Raw genomic sequence first — 17,302 nt, forward strand, 5'->3', positions numbered from 1 at the left:
TCATCCGTGAAAAGTGCGACGATTATCAAACTTATTTCTTGTCAACTTATATTTCTTGTACACCTTGTACCAAAGATATTTTGGGATAGAGGCGTATCGTCAAAGTAAATTTTGTAGTCACAGTAAATTTACTGCCATCTTTCGACACAGGATTAAAACTTTTAGAACGCCATTTGACTTTCATCCTTGTTCTTTCACTGATATACGTTTGTTAAATATAAAAAGGTGTCGCCATCTACACGAGTATAGGCCAAAAGGTATGGCAATGAATAATTCAATTATCACATTGCACTGATTTTGTAGGTAGGTAAGGAGTCCTCAAAAATTTAAATGTGAGTTAAGTACCTACAACATGGTATAAGTGATATAACAAGTAGGACTTAATCGTCGTTATTATGTTATGTTAAAGAGAGTTTGTTAAATATTATGGTAACATTTTATGACTGCAGTGTGGGAACAGTCCAATAAACAAAATTAAAGATTTTATTTTTCTCTGGTTAGTTCGCATAAGTCTAGTTGGTTGGTCAATGGTGTAGGTTATCTAGTTAGTTCAAAAGAAAAATAGTTTATCATAATTTTAATAAAACATTTAATTGATTGTCATAATAATAATAATATCATCCGTCCACTATATAAGGTGATCAGCTAAATTAGACTAAATTCCCAAGCGTGTATGTAATTCATTAGATACATAGGTAGTACAAAATTAAAATGTTCTTAAAATTAAATTTTCTAACTCAACACATACCTAGGTACTTAATAAAACTTTTAAAGTACTCGACACTACCTATAGTTGGCACCTTCAATCTTCATTGAAATCCATCTCCAATCCAAACATGCTGGTAGGTAATTAATACGGTACCTATTTGACTGATCAGTCAAATCAATTTCCCAGAACGGTTAATCACTGTATGTATGTATGTGAAAACAGAATAGGTGACGTTACAGTCAAATTATCTATTCTATAGTTCTTTCCCATTGTGACAAAAATAACTGCGGGTTACGTTTTTATAATTATCTAGTGCTTTATTTCGTGAATCGTGTAAAACATTTTTCGACATCCCTATTATTGAAATTGGAGTGCCAAACACTGGGACGTTTTTGCCATAGGTACATAAAATGGGCTAGCCAATGGTACTTAATAGGTTGCTAGGGACTTACATGTTCTTTGCTGTTAGAAGCTTAGTCTACTCAGGCCGATCACGAATATAGGCTTACATTACATACAGAACAATTGAATAGTGCACAGTACTGCCAATTATCAAGTCTTATTGCACATAATTATAAATTCTAAAAATGACATCACTAACAATTATTTAATTCTATAATAGTCAAGACAACGTAATGCCGAGATTTATTTTTACATACAAACAGCGAGGCTACAAATAACAATTACATATTATTATTTTTGGAAACGCATGTCCGAAAAGAAAACTATTACGCTTCAGAAGTGTCTTAGAGCAACTCAATCAAAACGGATTAAGTACTTTACATGGAATTTCCATATAAAGTCTATCCACCTTGATTGATTTTCTAAACCGACAACTTCTCCGGATTGGGAAAAAAATCGTACCTTCTATGATTGTAGAATTAAGGAAAGTCCTCATCCCAAAAGTTAAGATGTATTCAAGAAATTTAAAAAGCGGTAAGTATAGATAGAAGATCTAATCCTGGCTGTTTTAATAGTTTTATAGCAGATGTTTTTAAAAAAGCTCCCCGAAGAATGCAATTGAAGTACCTATCCCTTGTATCGTAAAAAAAGAAAATAAAACGTAGCCTCCTTGTAGAACAAGACAATACATGTGTCAGCGACCATCCTAAGGATATAATGAAAAGGAGATCAAGTTTATCAAAACCATTAAAACACAGAATTACAGGACCGCCATAAACATTGCTGTTACGAAACACGCGACCATCGAAAAAAGTCAAACGAGTTTTCAATGTAACCATCAAAAAGTCTAAAGTGGTAAGTTTGTGTGCAAATATGAAAACAAGTTCGAGTTTTTATGGGTCGACGCAGCCCGCACAGTCAAACTTTTTGCGATTTTAAAAAACATGGCATGCCTCTTTAGAAATAACTTTTCATGTAAAGTTTTGAACCTGGAAGAGCTACAAGTGTACACATATGGTATGTTTTACAAGTAAGTACATATATATTGTTTTAATACTTAACGTAATAGGTACTTTGAATTGAAAAAGGGGTAAACCACCTCAAGACTTGAGTGAACTTTTGAATAAGTATAAAATAAGGTAGGTACATAATTTTAAGAAAAGCTAGTGTTTTTCAGCGCACGTATTAGAACTCAGTCCTAAACCTTTTTAGGTCCGTACAATGAAATTGAAGCTTTCGAAACATTGTAATAAACATCTAGTTTAACTTACATTCTATCTCCGATGCAGGAGCAAAATGTTTTCGACTAATCCCGAAGAAGGGCCTCAGAAAAGTCCAATATATAGGTTTTGTTACTACAATAAAAGTAAAATCTGTTTAAATTGTGATTTAGAAAAAAGAAGCCCTAGTTCTAAGCCCTTTAGAAAGTATAAATAGGTACTAGGTGTGACATGGGTGTTATGACCTACGTACTTAGTTCAATAAATGGCACATACAGTATACATACATAATGCTATCTCAAAACATTCTGATTATCATAGAAAATGCATGCGCGGTGTAGAAATATAAAACAACAATACTTCTATTTCAATAAAATGTCAATATTTTGATACATTCATACTTAAGAGTCCCCGTCAAGCTCGGCCGAATTGCACCTTCCCATACAAACGTAGTTCCGCTCTCATTTTAAAACGACGTGTTGGATTGTAATGAAACTTTGCACATACAATGAAATGAGGTATATCTATCTAGGTCTGTAATTAGTTTCTATAGCTCTAGTTTATAAAACACACGAAATCGATCAAAAACAAGTTTTTGTATAAAAAACTTAAATTCGCTGTATTTTTATAACTATGGTATCTGAAGCTACATACACTAATTACAGACATAGATATACCTTATCATACTGTAAGTACAAAGTTTCAGAGCAATCTAGCTAGTCGTTTTAAAATGAGAGCGGAACTACGTTTGTATGGAGAACCGAGCTCGCCGGGGACCCTTAATGCGTTTTTATTTTACTTGATAAATATATACTTATATATTAATTTATAATTGTTTAACTGATTATTTTGAGATTTGACTCTTAATATTAACATAACAATCTAGTAATATTTACAGCAGCATAACGATGGTAGTGATTATTCATTCTTCGTCATTGAGAAGATCTGTACATGACTTCGCTTTGGTAGTTCTGGAAAAAATGTAGGTAAATAATATTATTATAATTAATTACCTACAGGGTAAGAATATAATCAGTGTACAGTCACCTGCAATAATAATTATGTTACTCTTCGAAGACCGCAAAAATATGTGAATGTGACACGCTCTTATTGTGGCTCTACAAATAAGGTCATGTCAGATATTTTTGCGGCCTTCGATGTGTAACATATTATTGCAGGTGATTGTACTAAACCGTTTGTTCGCTAATACATATAGCCGTACATTATTATCTTATCTTACAATGTCTAAAATATAGCAGAAAGTGACCAGATTAATGAGACATTATAATTTAATTTTTAATATTTCTGCAATAACTGTAGCAAAACACACTGAGAAAACCGTCTACCTATAACGGTTCTTGAGATAGAGCCCGCAGACAGACATAGTGTTCTTTACATACCCCGCACCAACTATGCTTCTCTGTTTGGCCTAAAGGTTGACTGGTAGAGAACGCCGTGTAGCATTAAGTTCGCCTTTTGTCATCGTATATATTTTACTGTGCAATAAAGTTTAAATAAAATAAATAAATAAATAAGTAGAAGGAATGACAGCGGAAGCTTCGTTATAGCTAGCCCCTAATAGCGTAATTGAAGCCTAAGAATGAATTCCCCAACAGTAAAATTATAGCTCGATCATGTAACTGACTTGTAAACCTTTCGTTAGGCCGGTAGCACCACGTAGCACACTGTACAAACAGTGTAGTTGTGTGACTATCCTTCCTTATCTATCTTGGACTTGATATGGGGCACTCAAATTATATAAACATTATATGTTCTCTGGATTTAGGTCCTACAGTTATGGTCCCTATGTGAAGTAATATAGATATAATACTAACTGAGGATTCCTTGCTCTCCGACAGACTCTGAGCTCGATGGGGCCATTGCGCACCGCTTTGAAGAGGGCCAGCGCTTCCACGTGCGCGAGCTCATGACACGCTTGCCCGTTCACCGCCAGCACCTCGTCTCCTGAAATTAATTATGTTAACGTTTAGAGCACCAAGCAAGATTTTTTTTAGCTAATGTTTGCTGTGTCTGTTTTCTCAGCTTGCTATATTACATGATCTCAAAAAAAAAACGCGTGTGACGAGTGTCACGTAGGATTAATACAGAGCTGAACATATAATTGACACAAGGAGGAGGTTTTTTTTTCACTTGTGGCACATGACACGAAAACAACTGACAGAGCTATAGCATAAAGAGCCAAAATGAGTTGTTGTTGTGGTTATCTGAAGTAAGAGTGAGTAGCTACACCAATCTTCTTGCCACCAAACATTTTCAGCAATAGATACTAATGACGAACAACCAGGATGGTATAGTTCAGTGCGTATTTAAGGTACATTTAAGGTGCGTAGATAAGTAACTATATCACTAGTGTTTACAATTCGAAATTTAGGACTTCTTCAGTAAAATTACGTTACATTGAATGACTACAAGCAATTTGCAGAAATTATTAACAAACAGCAACGGAAGTCAGTAGTCTAATACCTACATTACATAAGTGCGATAATCCATTATCAAAGTGCATTGAAAGTAAACAGAACATGTCAACAACGCGACGTCCGGTTACTGTATTTCAGCCTTATTGATATTTAGTACGTACACGTTGTGTGGCTTCTTATCAAATTACATTCTTTTCACGAGGTTTAATCATAATAGGCGGCTTAAAATACCAATATATTAATGTAATATTTTTGCAAACGTACCTGCTTGAAGTCTTCCATCGTCGATAGCTTGTCCCTGTGGTAAGATGCTTTTTATAAATATTCCCAGCGGACCTCTAGGGGAGTCTCGTCCTCCTACGATGGTGAAGCCGAGAGGTTTCTTCCCGTGGCCCTTTTCGAACGTGATTGTGTGGTAACTGTGCGTGGGTGCTTTCGGCTTGCGGGGAAGCGTGCAAAAGTTTGCCGCGTTCGGTGTATGCGGTTCAATGTTGTTTTTGACTTTGGTCCGTTCCGCTGCGTCGGGCGTGTCGACGTCGACGATGTCACCGGCACAACTGAGCGCGAGGCCCTCCTTGTTGGCGCCACCGTAGCTGACGACCTGCCGGCGTAGCAGCTTGTTGTTCATGCTGCTGTAGGTCGCGTTCTGGCCCTTATGGAAGTGTGAGTGTGTGTTTGCGCCGTCGCTCGCCCCGTCCGTTGCAGATAGCGCGCTCTGATTACACGACTCGTCCTGCGACCGCCGCCGGTCTATCCTGACGTCAATTTTATCGACTCGCCTGTCTTTACCTAAAATTACTGCATTTTCGTAATCAACTGAGCTCTCTCTCATCATTAGTGGCTTTTTTTGGGAAGATGGTCTTTGTTTAACATTAGGGGTCGTTTTGTCTTGCTGCCTGCCTATTACAATATCGATTTCAGGGGCCCCTGATTTAAGAGCTTCTTTTGCCTCGGCCATTGTAAGATCACGAAGTCTTCGCCCATTCACGTTAAGTAATTCATCGCCAATACACAACGTCCCTTCTCTGAAAAATAACAAAACTATTATATAGGGTAAAATTAATCCAATAGGTAAACAATGTTATGCCTATGCGTTGAAGTTTATTTGTAAAATATTTACAACCAACATACAAAACCAACATATATAATATTTTTTAAAACGAAAGATTCTGAAAAAGTACACTTTATATTTACAGATAGGTAATTTTAAAACATACTTTTCAGCGAGTCCTCCTGGAACTACGTGAGCTACCAAGTATCCAACATGGCCTTCATCGGGCAGTTTTGTTTTTGCAATAAATATTCCTAATTCTTCAGAAGGGTGTCGGCGGACGATACGCACCACTTTGTATTCCAGTTTTTCGGATTTATTACATTTGGTAGGTTTTCTGCAGGGAGGAATCGGTGGGATACCAGCATCACCTTGGTTAACGTCTCTTTGCCTCATTTTTTGTTTTTCTGTCAGTTGCAAGAAATGAGGTTCCTCAGATACACTATTCTTCGGCATGCGTCTTAAAATCTCTTTACGGTCCAGTGATAATGCCCTTTGGTTATGTCTAACCCGTGGTTTAGAACCGCTGTTTCTATCTCTACTCAACCGGCTTGAAGTTCGTGCCTTTATATAAGTGTGATCACCAGATACGCTTCTTCCGTGACAAGGTACTAAAGTATTTGCATGTGACGCAGAGCTTTCACAGCGAGAAGATATTCTATCACTATCAAATATTGAAGAGGCTGCCGATTCGTTGACTAGAATTCCTGAGTCAGCATCTTCACAGTCTTGTATTAACACATTTTCATCATCACATGACACTTGGTAAACATCATCATGAAACACAGAGCTATTGCCTTTTTGGAATTCATCTAAACCTGGTAGTGCACCATACGAAAAACTCCGTAATTTCGCTTTGACGCCACCACGTTTCTTTCGACTCCTGTTCAATGCACTGGTTGATTTTAATATATTTTCATTACTCCCATCCACTTCGTCCTCGTCACCTTTTTGCTTATAAAGTTTGGAGAAAAACTTATTTGTGGAGGACTTTAGATATCTATCTGACATTGCTCTTAGCTTAGCTGACAGACAAGAACTAGGTCCGATTGTGTCCTTATCATCTTTTTGCTTAAATTTATCAGTCTTTTTTTGTGGTTTGATTAGAATATTTGAAGGTGCATTCTCAAAGTTTTCGTAATCATCATTAAATATTTGATCACTAGACTTGGAAAGTTTTGTGCCGACTTTAGGCACAGGATGATAGCGATCACATTCAGATCCTGAGCTGTAGCATCTGGTGCCTCTAGCATTGAATGATTTACCATCTCTCCAGTGTCTATCAACATGAGTTGGAATGACTTTAGGAACAAACACATCGTCATCGTAGTTCGGCATTCTTACCCAGGGATTTTGGTTTTCAAATTCAATGTGACTATTGGGATAGTTTCCGTCATATCGACAATGAGCAACATCTTCCGGAAGTCCAAATCGACTACACTCGCTACCCGAAGTCGAAGCAGCGTCATCTCCATAATGCAATGGTCCGTTAGACTTGAAACAGGACAATTTAGTATTTTTCACTTTGTCGAGTAGCGGATTTCGTTTTTCGCGGTACACCATGTACTCCTTTTCCAAAGAGCTCCCGCGGTTTTTGCGACTCGTGTATGTTTCTTGCGGTGGAGTGAAGCTGTTCTGCACGGATATTCGGCGAGCAACAGGTGTGTCCTCACTTTGGTGACATGGAATCGGTGATTTATCTACGATTATTATTTGGTCACTGAGGTTATAGAAATTTGTTTCCACTGAACTGCTGCTACTGTTCCGATTGGCAAACCGTCCTGGAGACATGTCTGTAACCAAAAAAGTTACCTAGTTAAAAAGTAGTTCAATAATCTGTTAGAATTTAAAGTGATACCTAGAGTGTAGAAACTATGTAATTTCTATTATATATGATGCGTAGTGAAATATCGAATATTTACCGTATTTTTTTCGTAGTGAAACATGTCGCGCGAGTGACTAAAACAAGTGAGTCTAAACCGTAAAATGATTTAATGTTAGTATGTCTCACAACAGTTTAAATTCGAATATTTTTCTGTGCACTAAAGATATACTCCGTGTATTAAAAAGGTGCGAGCGTTCTACAACACACTATCCACAAATGCCAGTTAATCAGGCATACATTACTTCAGTGTATCGGGCAAACTATGCGAGAATATTGCTATATTTTGACACGCGCTGGATGTTTATTGCATTTGGCTTATCGCATACAAGTCGAAGGTCACAGCATATAAATTAGCTTTGATTTAACGAGTATGCTTATGCAACCTGCGAGATACAAAATGTAATGTATGACAATTCTAAATCTAGACGCCAATAAAGATTTCGAAATATGGCCCAACACCAATTAGGCTTGACAGTGTCCTTACATTAATTTGACTAGACACAATACAGTTTTATTGAGCATTAGAACATTGAGTGGGTTAAAAGGAAATATGTCATACGCCTTAATATAAGTAGGTCCGGACTTTGAATTAAATAGGCCGTGGGACAAAATAAAGTCAGCAATTGTGTTCAAAGCCTACTGGTTTTTAAACTGGTTGGAAGAAATGCAAGATCTATGATATTGCGAATTAAAACTAATATTCTCGACAGAATGCATTTAACCGAACACGATGGCATCTACAATGGAAATTGCATTTTTTTATTAGATAATCGTGAAGTTTATACCTAATAGGATGACAATCACACAGTTAAAAGTGAGAAGGTATTCTTGGTGTATAAACTTAGAAGAAATGGGTAGCTAAAGCAGAAAAACACAATTTCAGGACTAGCCTGATAGTGAACGAAGGTGAGAAAGTTGACCAAGCTCTCTAATCGTGATCTGGTTACAAGGACTGGTCAATGAGAAATTTGAGCGCGTAGAGTTTTAAATTTTCACAAATTCCATAAAATAGGTACAACTGTGAAAACTTCGACTTCGAACTTCGATCACATTCGGATTACAACTGCAGCTGCATTACTGTTGCGGCATTACTGCAGTGGCATTTACCCGGGCGCTGTCACTATCAATTTTCTTGATAAAATTAGTGGCGGATGAACGATAATCGCGACAGTAACGTGGCAAAGTACGTCACTCATTTTATCAAATAAATTGACAGTGACAACGCCCGCGCAACGTCGTAGCAATAATGCTGCAACAGAAATTTAGCTGTAATTACCATCCGAATTTTACTGTCAGTGTGATATAGGTAACTGCGTAAGTAAAGAATATTATGGCGGTATTCATAAATGTCTAGCTGTCAAGTCTATAATAATGTACAATTCCCGCCGACCAGCTGGAGTCGGGCCGCGCCGGAGCGCATTTTCAATGTGCCTATACATTATGTATGGCAGAAGCGGTGAAGTCCGTCCGGAGCGACGGCTTCCGTGAGGAGACGACCGGCTTGCTGCCGTACAAATGTGAAATGCGCTCCGACTCCGACCGTTCGGTGGGAATCGTATTTAACAGGTCGTTCATAATCGTTTATTTCTATGCGTCATTTTTAAATTTGTGTTTGTTAGAAAGAGACAAAATTTAACAGTGTTACTATGTTTTACTTATGTATTTTTTATTAAGTAAAATACATTTTTCGCCAAACTGTGAAGTTTGATGGCGACAGGTATAAAGGGGTAAGTTACCAATCCTGGTGCGGCGCGAAGAGCGTGTTTCGGGCTCGGGCGACGCGGCCAACAGGCGCGGCGGATCGCCCTTCTTGAACCACCGCATCCTCGCCGGATGTCATTCCATCGCGTAATTACTGAAAACAACGAAATAATTAATATAAATTCATTAGTGCAACATTCATTAGTGTAATGTGGCAAATTTCCACTTTCCGTGTTTAGCAGTAACGATTTGGTTTACTGCGACATAAACGCATATTGCTTGTGTCAGCGCAACCTAACATGTATATAAAGGGCGGCATTTTGATAATATAAGAAAGATCCATCTTGTTATTTGATGGCGACCCTGCCAGGATCTCTAAGGGTAATAACATAAAAATAACAATGGTTACACTTTGGTTTAAGTCTTCCAGTTACCAAAGCTCTCGAAATGCCAATACATTATAGCAACAATGAAGATCTGATTAACTGTCTGTCCTCATACTAAGCTATTTTCTAGTAAATATTAGGTACCGAATCACTATCTGGTACTCGTACCTATTATTTAGTATAAAATTGTTCTCTCACACCTTTGACTCTGACACGCTTCTTATAATATACAATTAAAGTTGCTGCACCACATTGCTTGGTGGTGATGGTGATTAGAATTTTTGCTGTGTGAAAAGATTCGACTGAAAAAATATGACAGACCAACGATTAAGAAATAGTACGAATGATTACCTTAGTTATTTATGGAACACCAGTTACTAATTATACTTGTTATACACAAAACTACATTTGTTAATTACCGTTAACCATAATCATTTATGTAATTAAAAAATGCTTTATGCCGCTTAGGTTATGCTCAACTTTGTTGTTCCTTTTCATTGCAAAAGTTATTTGTGAATGCTAAATTTATATACAAATTGACAGATGATAAAATGCCCTCGAGGCTAGACAGCTGTCCCGAATGCCCGATGGTATGGGTAACGACATTTTTCGTCTGAAAAACTGAAATTGAAAAAGTTGAATTTTCTATTTATTTTAATAAATGACATTTGATAGAGTCAGAAATGATGATATCCGCAGTAGAACTAGGGTCACCGACATAGCTCGCAGAATTGCAAACCTTAAGTGGCAGTGGGCGGGGCACGGTGGGGCCGGAAGGTTCTGGAGTGGCGTCCGCGTACCGGAAGACGAACTGCCGGTAGGCCTCCAACGAGATAGAGCGACGACCTGGTGAAGGTCGCGGGAATTCGGTGGTTGCGAGCGGCACAGGATCGGTCGGAGTGGCGAGCCTTGGGGGAGGCCTATGTCCAGCAGTGGACGTCTATCGGCTGACATGGTGATGATGATGATGAATTGACATTTATTCATTAACTAGTTAGCTGTTAACGGTTTGTTTCCGAATAAAGTCTGGTTAGGGTAGGCAGGTACTTGACTCAAAGGTTAATTTTATATCTTTGTTGTTTTAAACCTCTGACGCATATATTATATCTCTTTAAGTCTTACCCGGTTTAGTTTTAGTTTTAAAATTTAAATACTATAAAATTGTGTCTTATGTCGGAGGCTAAGTCTTATTTTAGGTCACTGAGCCAATGGAGTACCAGGCGTATTCTGATTTTTATAACAGGTTAAGAATTAGATCTGTCTAATCCATAACTAATCCAGATCTAATGAGGGCTACCGCGTTTAATTTCGCCGCTAGGGGCCCTACTGTAGATGGCGGTCTTTCAAAATGTCAAATGCATAGAAGTTTTGGGGGTTTCAAGCTTTTTTATCGGGAATTTTCACTCCTTATTCATAATTGTGGTAAATCTTTGTCCATCTTTGATTAATCATGTAAAACAATAGATATAGCTCAATAAGTTTTAGTGATTTAAAAAAAGTGCCAACTAAAATATATGAAAAATTAAACAGGTTGAAAACATGGCACATTAGACGTTAAAATACCTTTGTGTATATTAAAAAGTATTGATTTTATAAACATAAGCATAGAAGAATTTCGAGATCCGTTTTTCTGGCCCTACATCTACAGTGGCGCCAACTGGTGAGCACAAAAACGGTAGCCCGCATTCATAACTAATCCAGATCTAATCCATATATAGTTCATAACCTGTTATTAAAATCAGAATACGCCTGTATATTAATTCTCACCTATCAAAGGGACCAAATGGATGAAACGATTTTAATAATAATAGACGTACCTATTATTTATAAAAGTTTTATTCGAAACGGGACTTTTAGATTAGGTCAGATTTATTCTAGGTAGACAGTAGATATAAGTATCTATTAATCATATCATATATAAACATAACTCCATATAGGATGAATTTGAAAGACAAACAAACAAATTATAAAACTATTCATAAAGATCGTCATCCCAAATGTGTCGTAGAAAAATATCGTTTTATGTTTCATCACCTCATTAAATGCGACCATCTGTAACTCTACACCACAGCTCTACACCCTATTAAAAGCCGATATGTCAACCGCTTTAAAGGAAAGTTGTCCGTCATTGAGACACAGGTAAGTACAAGTACGGTAATGATGCAATGGGCAAGTAAAGTATGTACCTCTGTATATTTAACGATTGGACACCTTCAAGACCTTACCTCGCTACATATTTCCCAACTCGTCACGAACCTTTTACGATAGGTATAACTAGTAGTTACATTGTTAACATGACCATATTACAACTCGTGTATGGCCGTATACATACTGAGTATTTCCAGAACAATTTCGGGTATGTACTCGTACTTTGGGGTTGGCTAATAGGTTTTACGCACAAATGTTGTCACACCGCTTATTGAGGGCGTGTACTCATATATGCTTGAACATCCTTTCAAAAGAGGATGTACTTCAAACCGGTCCCGGTCACGTTACCATTAGATATAGGGGTGCTTTTATAAATAATGAAAATTTAAGCGAGCTATCACTCTCACTCTGCCTGCTTTGCGATTGTAAAATATTTACTTACTAACGTTAAAGTGCAATGCCTAAACAGAAACAAGTTTTTAACAGTCATGTTCGACCTAAAACATCGGCTGCCCTGGGGCCCGTTTCTCAAATGCTTGTATGTCAATTTTTGACAGCTTTGGTAAGAAAGGGACTTCCACTTCTATTACAAGCTTATGTGAAGCTGGTCCCTGGTACAATTTCTTGATAACTACTATTGTTTATTTTATACACTTGTGTTGTATAGATATTTACTTGCTAATGAGCTTGTTTATTTGAACGCAATAAAGTTTCGAATCGAGACTGTAGCGATAGTATCTATAATAAATACATAGTCAAATTGTGCTGTCACAAAGGTCTTTAGCTCTTATTATTATTAGTTCAGTCTAATTTCGTTAAATCCAATAGTCGTCGTGAGATGGCGTATCTGTGCCTGTAGTTCGCAATGGCTATTGCATCAACAGGCTTATTGTATGCATAAATTGACGCTTGTCATAATGTATCAATCTACATGCATTATAATAGTTAGCTCTAGTTGTCAAAACTAATCTGATACTTCTGATAGTTATACTAGACGTCGTATATACATAAACGTCGTACTATATATATATATATTAAGTTGAACATTACTTTTAAACTCTGGTGTTATAGATAGGTGAGTACTAATAAGTAGATAATATTGTGAATTATTAATATTGTTTGCAAGTGAATTATTTAATCAAATATAATCTTATTTAATCATCAAGTTGTATAAACTGTTTTTAATATAACAAGAACAAGTATGTTGTTGTGTAAAATTGCTTGAGGAAAATTGGTCTCCTAATTCGCCAGCAAGTGCCTAAATGCATTAGCGTTGTCCACTATAATTCTGCATATCTTGTTACAAAAGAATCTGAATCTAATGCCGTAAAAAACACAAAGTTACATTTTATAAGCTAAAATAAAAATATGTGGGATGTAATGCGGGCGACTGTAAGTGTGCTTTTATCGAAGGGTCGGTCGGTCGCAAAATGGACAATTTACAGTTATGCGGGAAAATTCTAGTCTTTTGGAATGGATTTATCGTATAACGTTATTTAAAGGACGAAAAAAAAAAAACACAGTACACCTCATTAATAGTAGAATTCTTAGTGTGACTTTGGAGTCATCTATTAAACTAGCCATAGTATTAGCCAGTACCCACTGGGTCATTTTTGTACTATTAGGTAAAACTTCATATATGCTTCGAATCTTTGCACTTTATAATGTTCTTTAAAAAACACACTGGCTCATCCGATTACCTATTAGGCAAATAAAAAACTAAATAAATTACCCTAAGTTTTGTATTTCCAACAATCCACTATTATACCTAACTTGACAGTAATTTTTAAACGAATAATTTTATTAACTCTGATTACCATGATATTGTCTTTGGTTACCGCGATAGTTACTCATGAAATAAAACTATGAAAACGGATTATATCGCGTATATTGAATTTATAATACATCCCGACGTTTCGAACTCTTTACAGCGTTCGTGGTCAACGGGTGACTGAGGAAAAATTACAAAGTGCAAAAATACCCACATACTAAAAATAATGAACCATCATAGATCACTTCACTCATCACTTTAAGGCTGGTTGTACATGCAAAATCGGTTTATAAGGCTAGTTATACACTACAAGGCTCCAACCCTACACCTCGGACCCGAGAAGATTTAATTCCCTCCTAAATAAATAAATATAAATATATTATAAATTCAATATACGCGATATAATCCGTTTTCATAGTTTTATTTCTGATTACCATGGTTCCATTATTTACATCTTGATAAAAATTTAAGAACCCTTTGGGAATTTATATCTACTGTTCCAAGTCCCAAAATGCTTTGACAAAACTTTAGACCTTTTTGTTAATACTTATAATAAAAATCAGATATTATGCGATTCAAACTATGTGCAATATGTGTACTTAGCCTTGTAGCTAATCTTTGTCACATCGTTAGCATATATTATTATCATATTATGAAGCTCTAACGACCTGCCAAGATGGACATGTGATACGCAATCTTGGCTACAGGAAGTTTTAGAGGCACAGCGTGATAATTGTTTTCCTAGTCAGCTCAGGTGATGTCATTTGGTCGGTAATCGAAGTATCATCGATTTGATGTGCACGAGAGATAATTTCCGGCGTGGGGCAACAGATCGCTGGTGATATAATTTGAAGCAACAGCTGTGTGGTATAAAGAAAACAGAGCCGTTGGTTAAACCTAGCATGTATGTGCATGTTTAGTAAAATGTGCTTGTTACAATACGCCCTAATTAAAAGTTCGTGTAATATTTATGCAACATTGTTACAGCAACTCTAAAATGTGAAATAAATATCTGGATGTGACGCGTATTTGGTAAATTGTTATTATTTGAAAATTGAAATGTTGTATCTTCTTGAGAATTTGCACATCTACTAGTTAGCAACCTATAAGTTCATATGTTTTTGACGTGTCCGTATCGTTGACAAAAACTAATTACCTACTTATGAGAAAACTTTGGCGTATATACCTTAGTCTGTAACAGGCGTTTTATATGAGAACATAAAAAGCCATTTGACATTCGTAAATTATTCCTGGACATTGAATTTATTTCTATTTTATGTCGGTAATTGTACCATATTGTTTGTAATTGTAAATATGTACATAGGTAATCTTATAAAAAAATGCTAGATTGTAAGTAAAATGTGCATGCCTACACCCTCGGCGAGATGTGACGTTCAATCGAAAATGCACCTAATTTATGTACCACATTTCTTGCAAATACATTATATTTCTATTTAAAAAAAGTCACAGTTTGGTCAAATTTTTCACGATATTCACTGTTAAACCATTATAAACAAATCATGTATTTAGTAACTTTAGCTTAATTAAGTAAAATATGCTCCTTATTACAAATTGTTAACAATTAATATTGTATTGGTAAAACTTAATTTGCTCCTGGAAGTGACACAAGTATTTACATACTACTAGGACGCCCACAATAATGACAGTGACTCGATAAAATAATAAATTAAAATGTTCGAACATTAAAGGCACCTCAAAGCGTTAATTAAGCTTTTATGTAGAATCCTAGGCAATAAAACCGTTATATGGGTGTACTAAAGCAACGATGAAATTACTCCCAATGAAAACATATTTCTCTCAAAGCCTCGAGCGTTACTACTTACTAAGCTATTTAACGACTAATCCGCTGTAACAGACGATATTAATTTTCACCACAAGATTAACTAGGGCTAATTACGTATAAATTAATCTTTCCACGATAAGATACCCTTCATGAGTATTGGCAAACAACGGCATAGAAAAAACGACCCATTGCTATGTTAGTCAAGGTTCAAAATCAAGCGATTAAAAATCCTGGAAAATACTAAACTAATCGCGGCGGTGTCTTCCTCAAATCGCTTGCCGAGAGCAAAGAAATGACGGCCCGATTCGAACTTTAAGATACGTCAAATATTAGGTCTAGAAACGATATAGATTAGATATGTCAGTGTCAAAAGTGACGTTTCTTCAAACATAACGTCACTTTTGACACTGACACATCTAATCCATATCGTTTCTAGACCTAATATTTGACGTATCTTAAAATTCGAATCGGGCCGTAAATCACATCCAGTACGGTGTGCTCTAAGAAACTCAAGGTCACTGATTTCTTTGGTATTATGTATATTATTATGTATTTCTTGTTGCTATGGGAATACACGACCAGTATTATACACGCATACAAGTTAATGGTTGTTTTGGCACCGAGATTTTAAGGATAATTAATTATACCGCAACGTCTGTTAAATGTTTTTTGATAACGTTGATGGTAATTTTAGTGATGATATGGCGAAAAGTAACGTGGTCGCGTTAGAATATAAAATGATACGAGTAAAATCCTGATCCCGTGCAATAAATCACTACCTTCTAACAGCATGAAAAAGTTTTTTTGGTCTTTGTATATATATTTTATCATTACGCCAGCCAGGCCTTTTAATTGTTTTGAAAAAATAATAAACTAAATTAAAAAAATACGTGTAGGTACCTAATTTGTATGTAAGTTTAGCTGATTCGATCAAATATTAGTTCTTTTTAGAAACTGGTCCCGGTGATGCGAATTAAGATAAAAATTTGATAATTAACTCAAGTAGCGTCGAAGACTCTATATAGCGTGTAAGATTATTTACAATGTAAATAATGCTATGATGATGCCATGATATATTAGCTTATTACGACATAACTGCCTACTGAAAAAGGCATAGCCGTCAAAAAATAACTTTAAAATACCTATACTATGTGTGACTAAAGATGGCTTGATCTGGGGACCGCGAATAGCATGTTTAGTGATTTTTTGTGTTTTAACAATAATAATAGTAATCTCTGAGTTCCCAAGGCATGCATAGTTTTAATTTGCTCATTTTTTTTAAATAATTTTCATATTTTAACTTTTTGTGCATTTATTATAATTTTTTAAAGTGAAATTTACCTGTTAAATATATTAATAACGGGTCACTCACGTGTTTTAAGTCGAAAACGCTCGACATGTTTCACTCCGTACCGAGGAGCGTCTTCAGGAGCTCGGTACGGAGTGAAACATGTCGAGCGTTTTCGACTTAAAACACGTGAGTGACCCGTTATTAATATATTTAATATGTCTGTGTCTCACGGAAGTTTTGTTATTGAAATTTACCTGGGTCATTCTCTGAGAATATGTCTGCGGTTGCGTCTAATTGCCACGACTCTTGTGATTTTTTTGAGAATGACCCACCTATGTTCGTGATTTTTTTTTCTATCGAGCAAAAGTCAAAAACTCAGGATTCGAATTGCTGAAGCCCTTAGTTAAAGGCCTCAAGATTTAATTAAATTTGTGACAACCGTATTGTGCTCTAAAAAAGCGCTACGACTTTTCAAAATCTCCGTTTCCTGAGCCTA

The 17,302-nt window shown here is 36.2% G+C and overlaps 1 protein-coding gene across 2 annotated transcripts in view; it reads right to left on the bottom strand.

The window, feature by feature from the left end:
- Nucleotides 1-1,119: 1,119 nt before the first annotated feature.
- Nucleotides 1,120-17,302, bottom strand: part of LOC134755758 (uncharacterized) — a 61,679-nt gene continuing 45,496 nt past the window's right edge. For both annotated transcript variants that reach the window (XM_063692333.1, XM_063692332.1), the window contains exons 3-7: nt 9,442-9,560; nt 5,987-7,613; nt 5,034-5,794; nt 4,167-4,296; nt 1,120-3,302 (exon numbers count right to left, since the gene is read on the bottom strand). In XM_063692333.1, coding sequence (XP_063548403.1) covers nt 3,254-3,302; nt 4,167-4,296; nt 5,034-5,794; nt 5,987-7,613; nt 9,442-9,529 — 2,655 coding nt within the window. In that variant the 5' untranslated portion in view covers nt 9,530-9,560 and the 3' untranslated portion in view covers nt 1,120-3,253. The remainder of the gene's footprint in view (nt 3,303-4,166; nt 4,297-5,033; nt 5,795-5,986; nt 7,614-9,441; nt 9,561-17,302) is intronic.

The sequence above is a fragment of the Cydia strobilella genome, chromosome 3 (assembly GCF_947568885.1).
Source record: "Cydia strobilella chromosome 3, ilCydStro3.1, whole genome shotgun sequence".
In the NCBI taxonomy this organism is placed as follows: domain Eukaryota; kingdom Metazoa; phylum Arthropoda; class Insecta; order Lepidoptera; family Tortricidae; genus Cydia; species Cydia strobilella.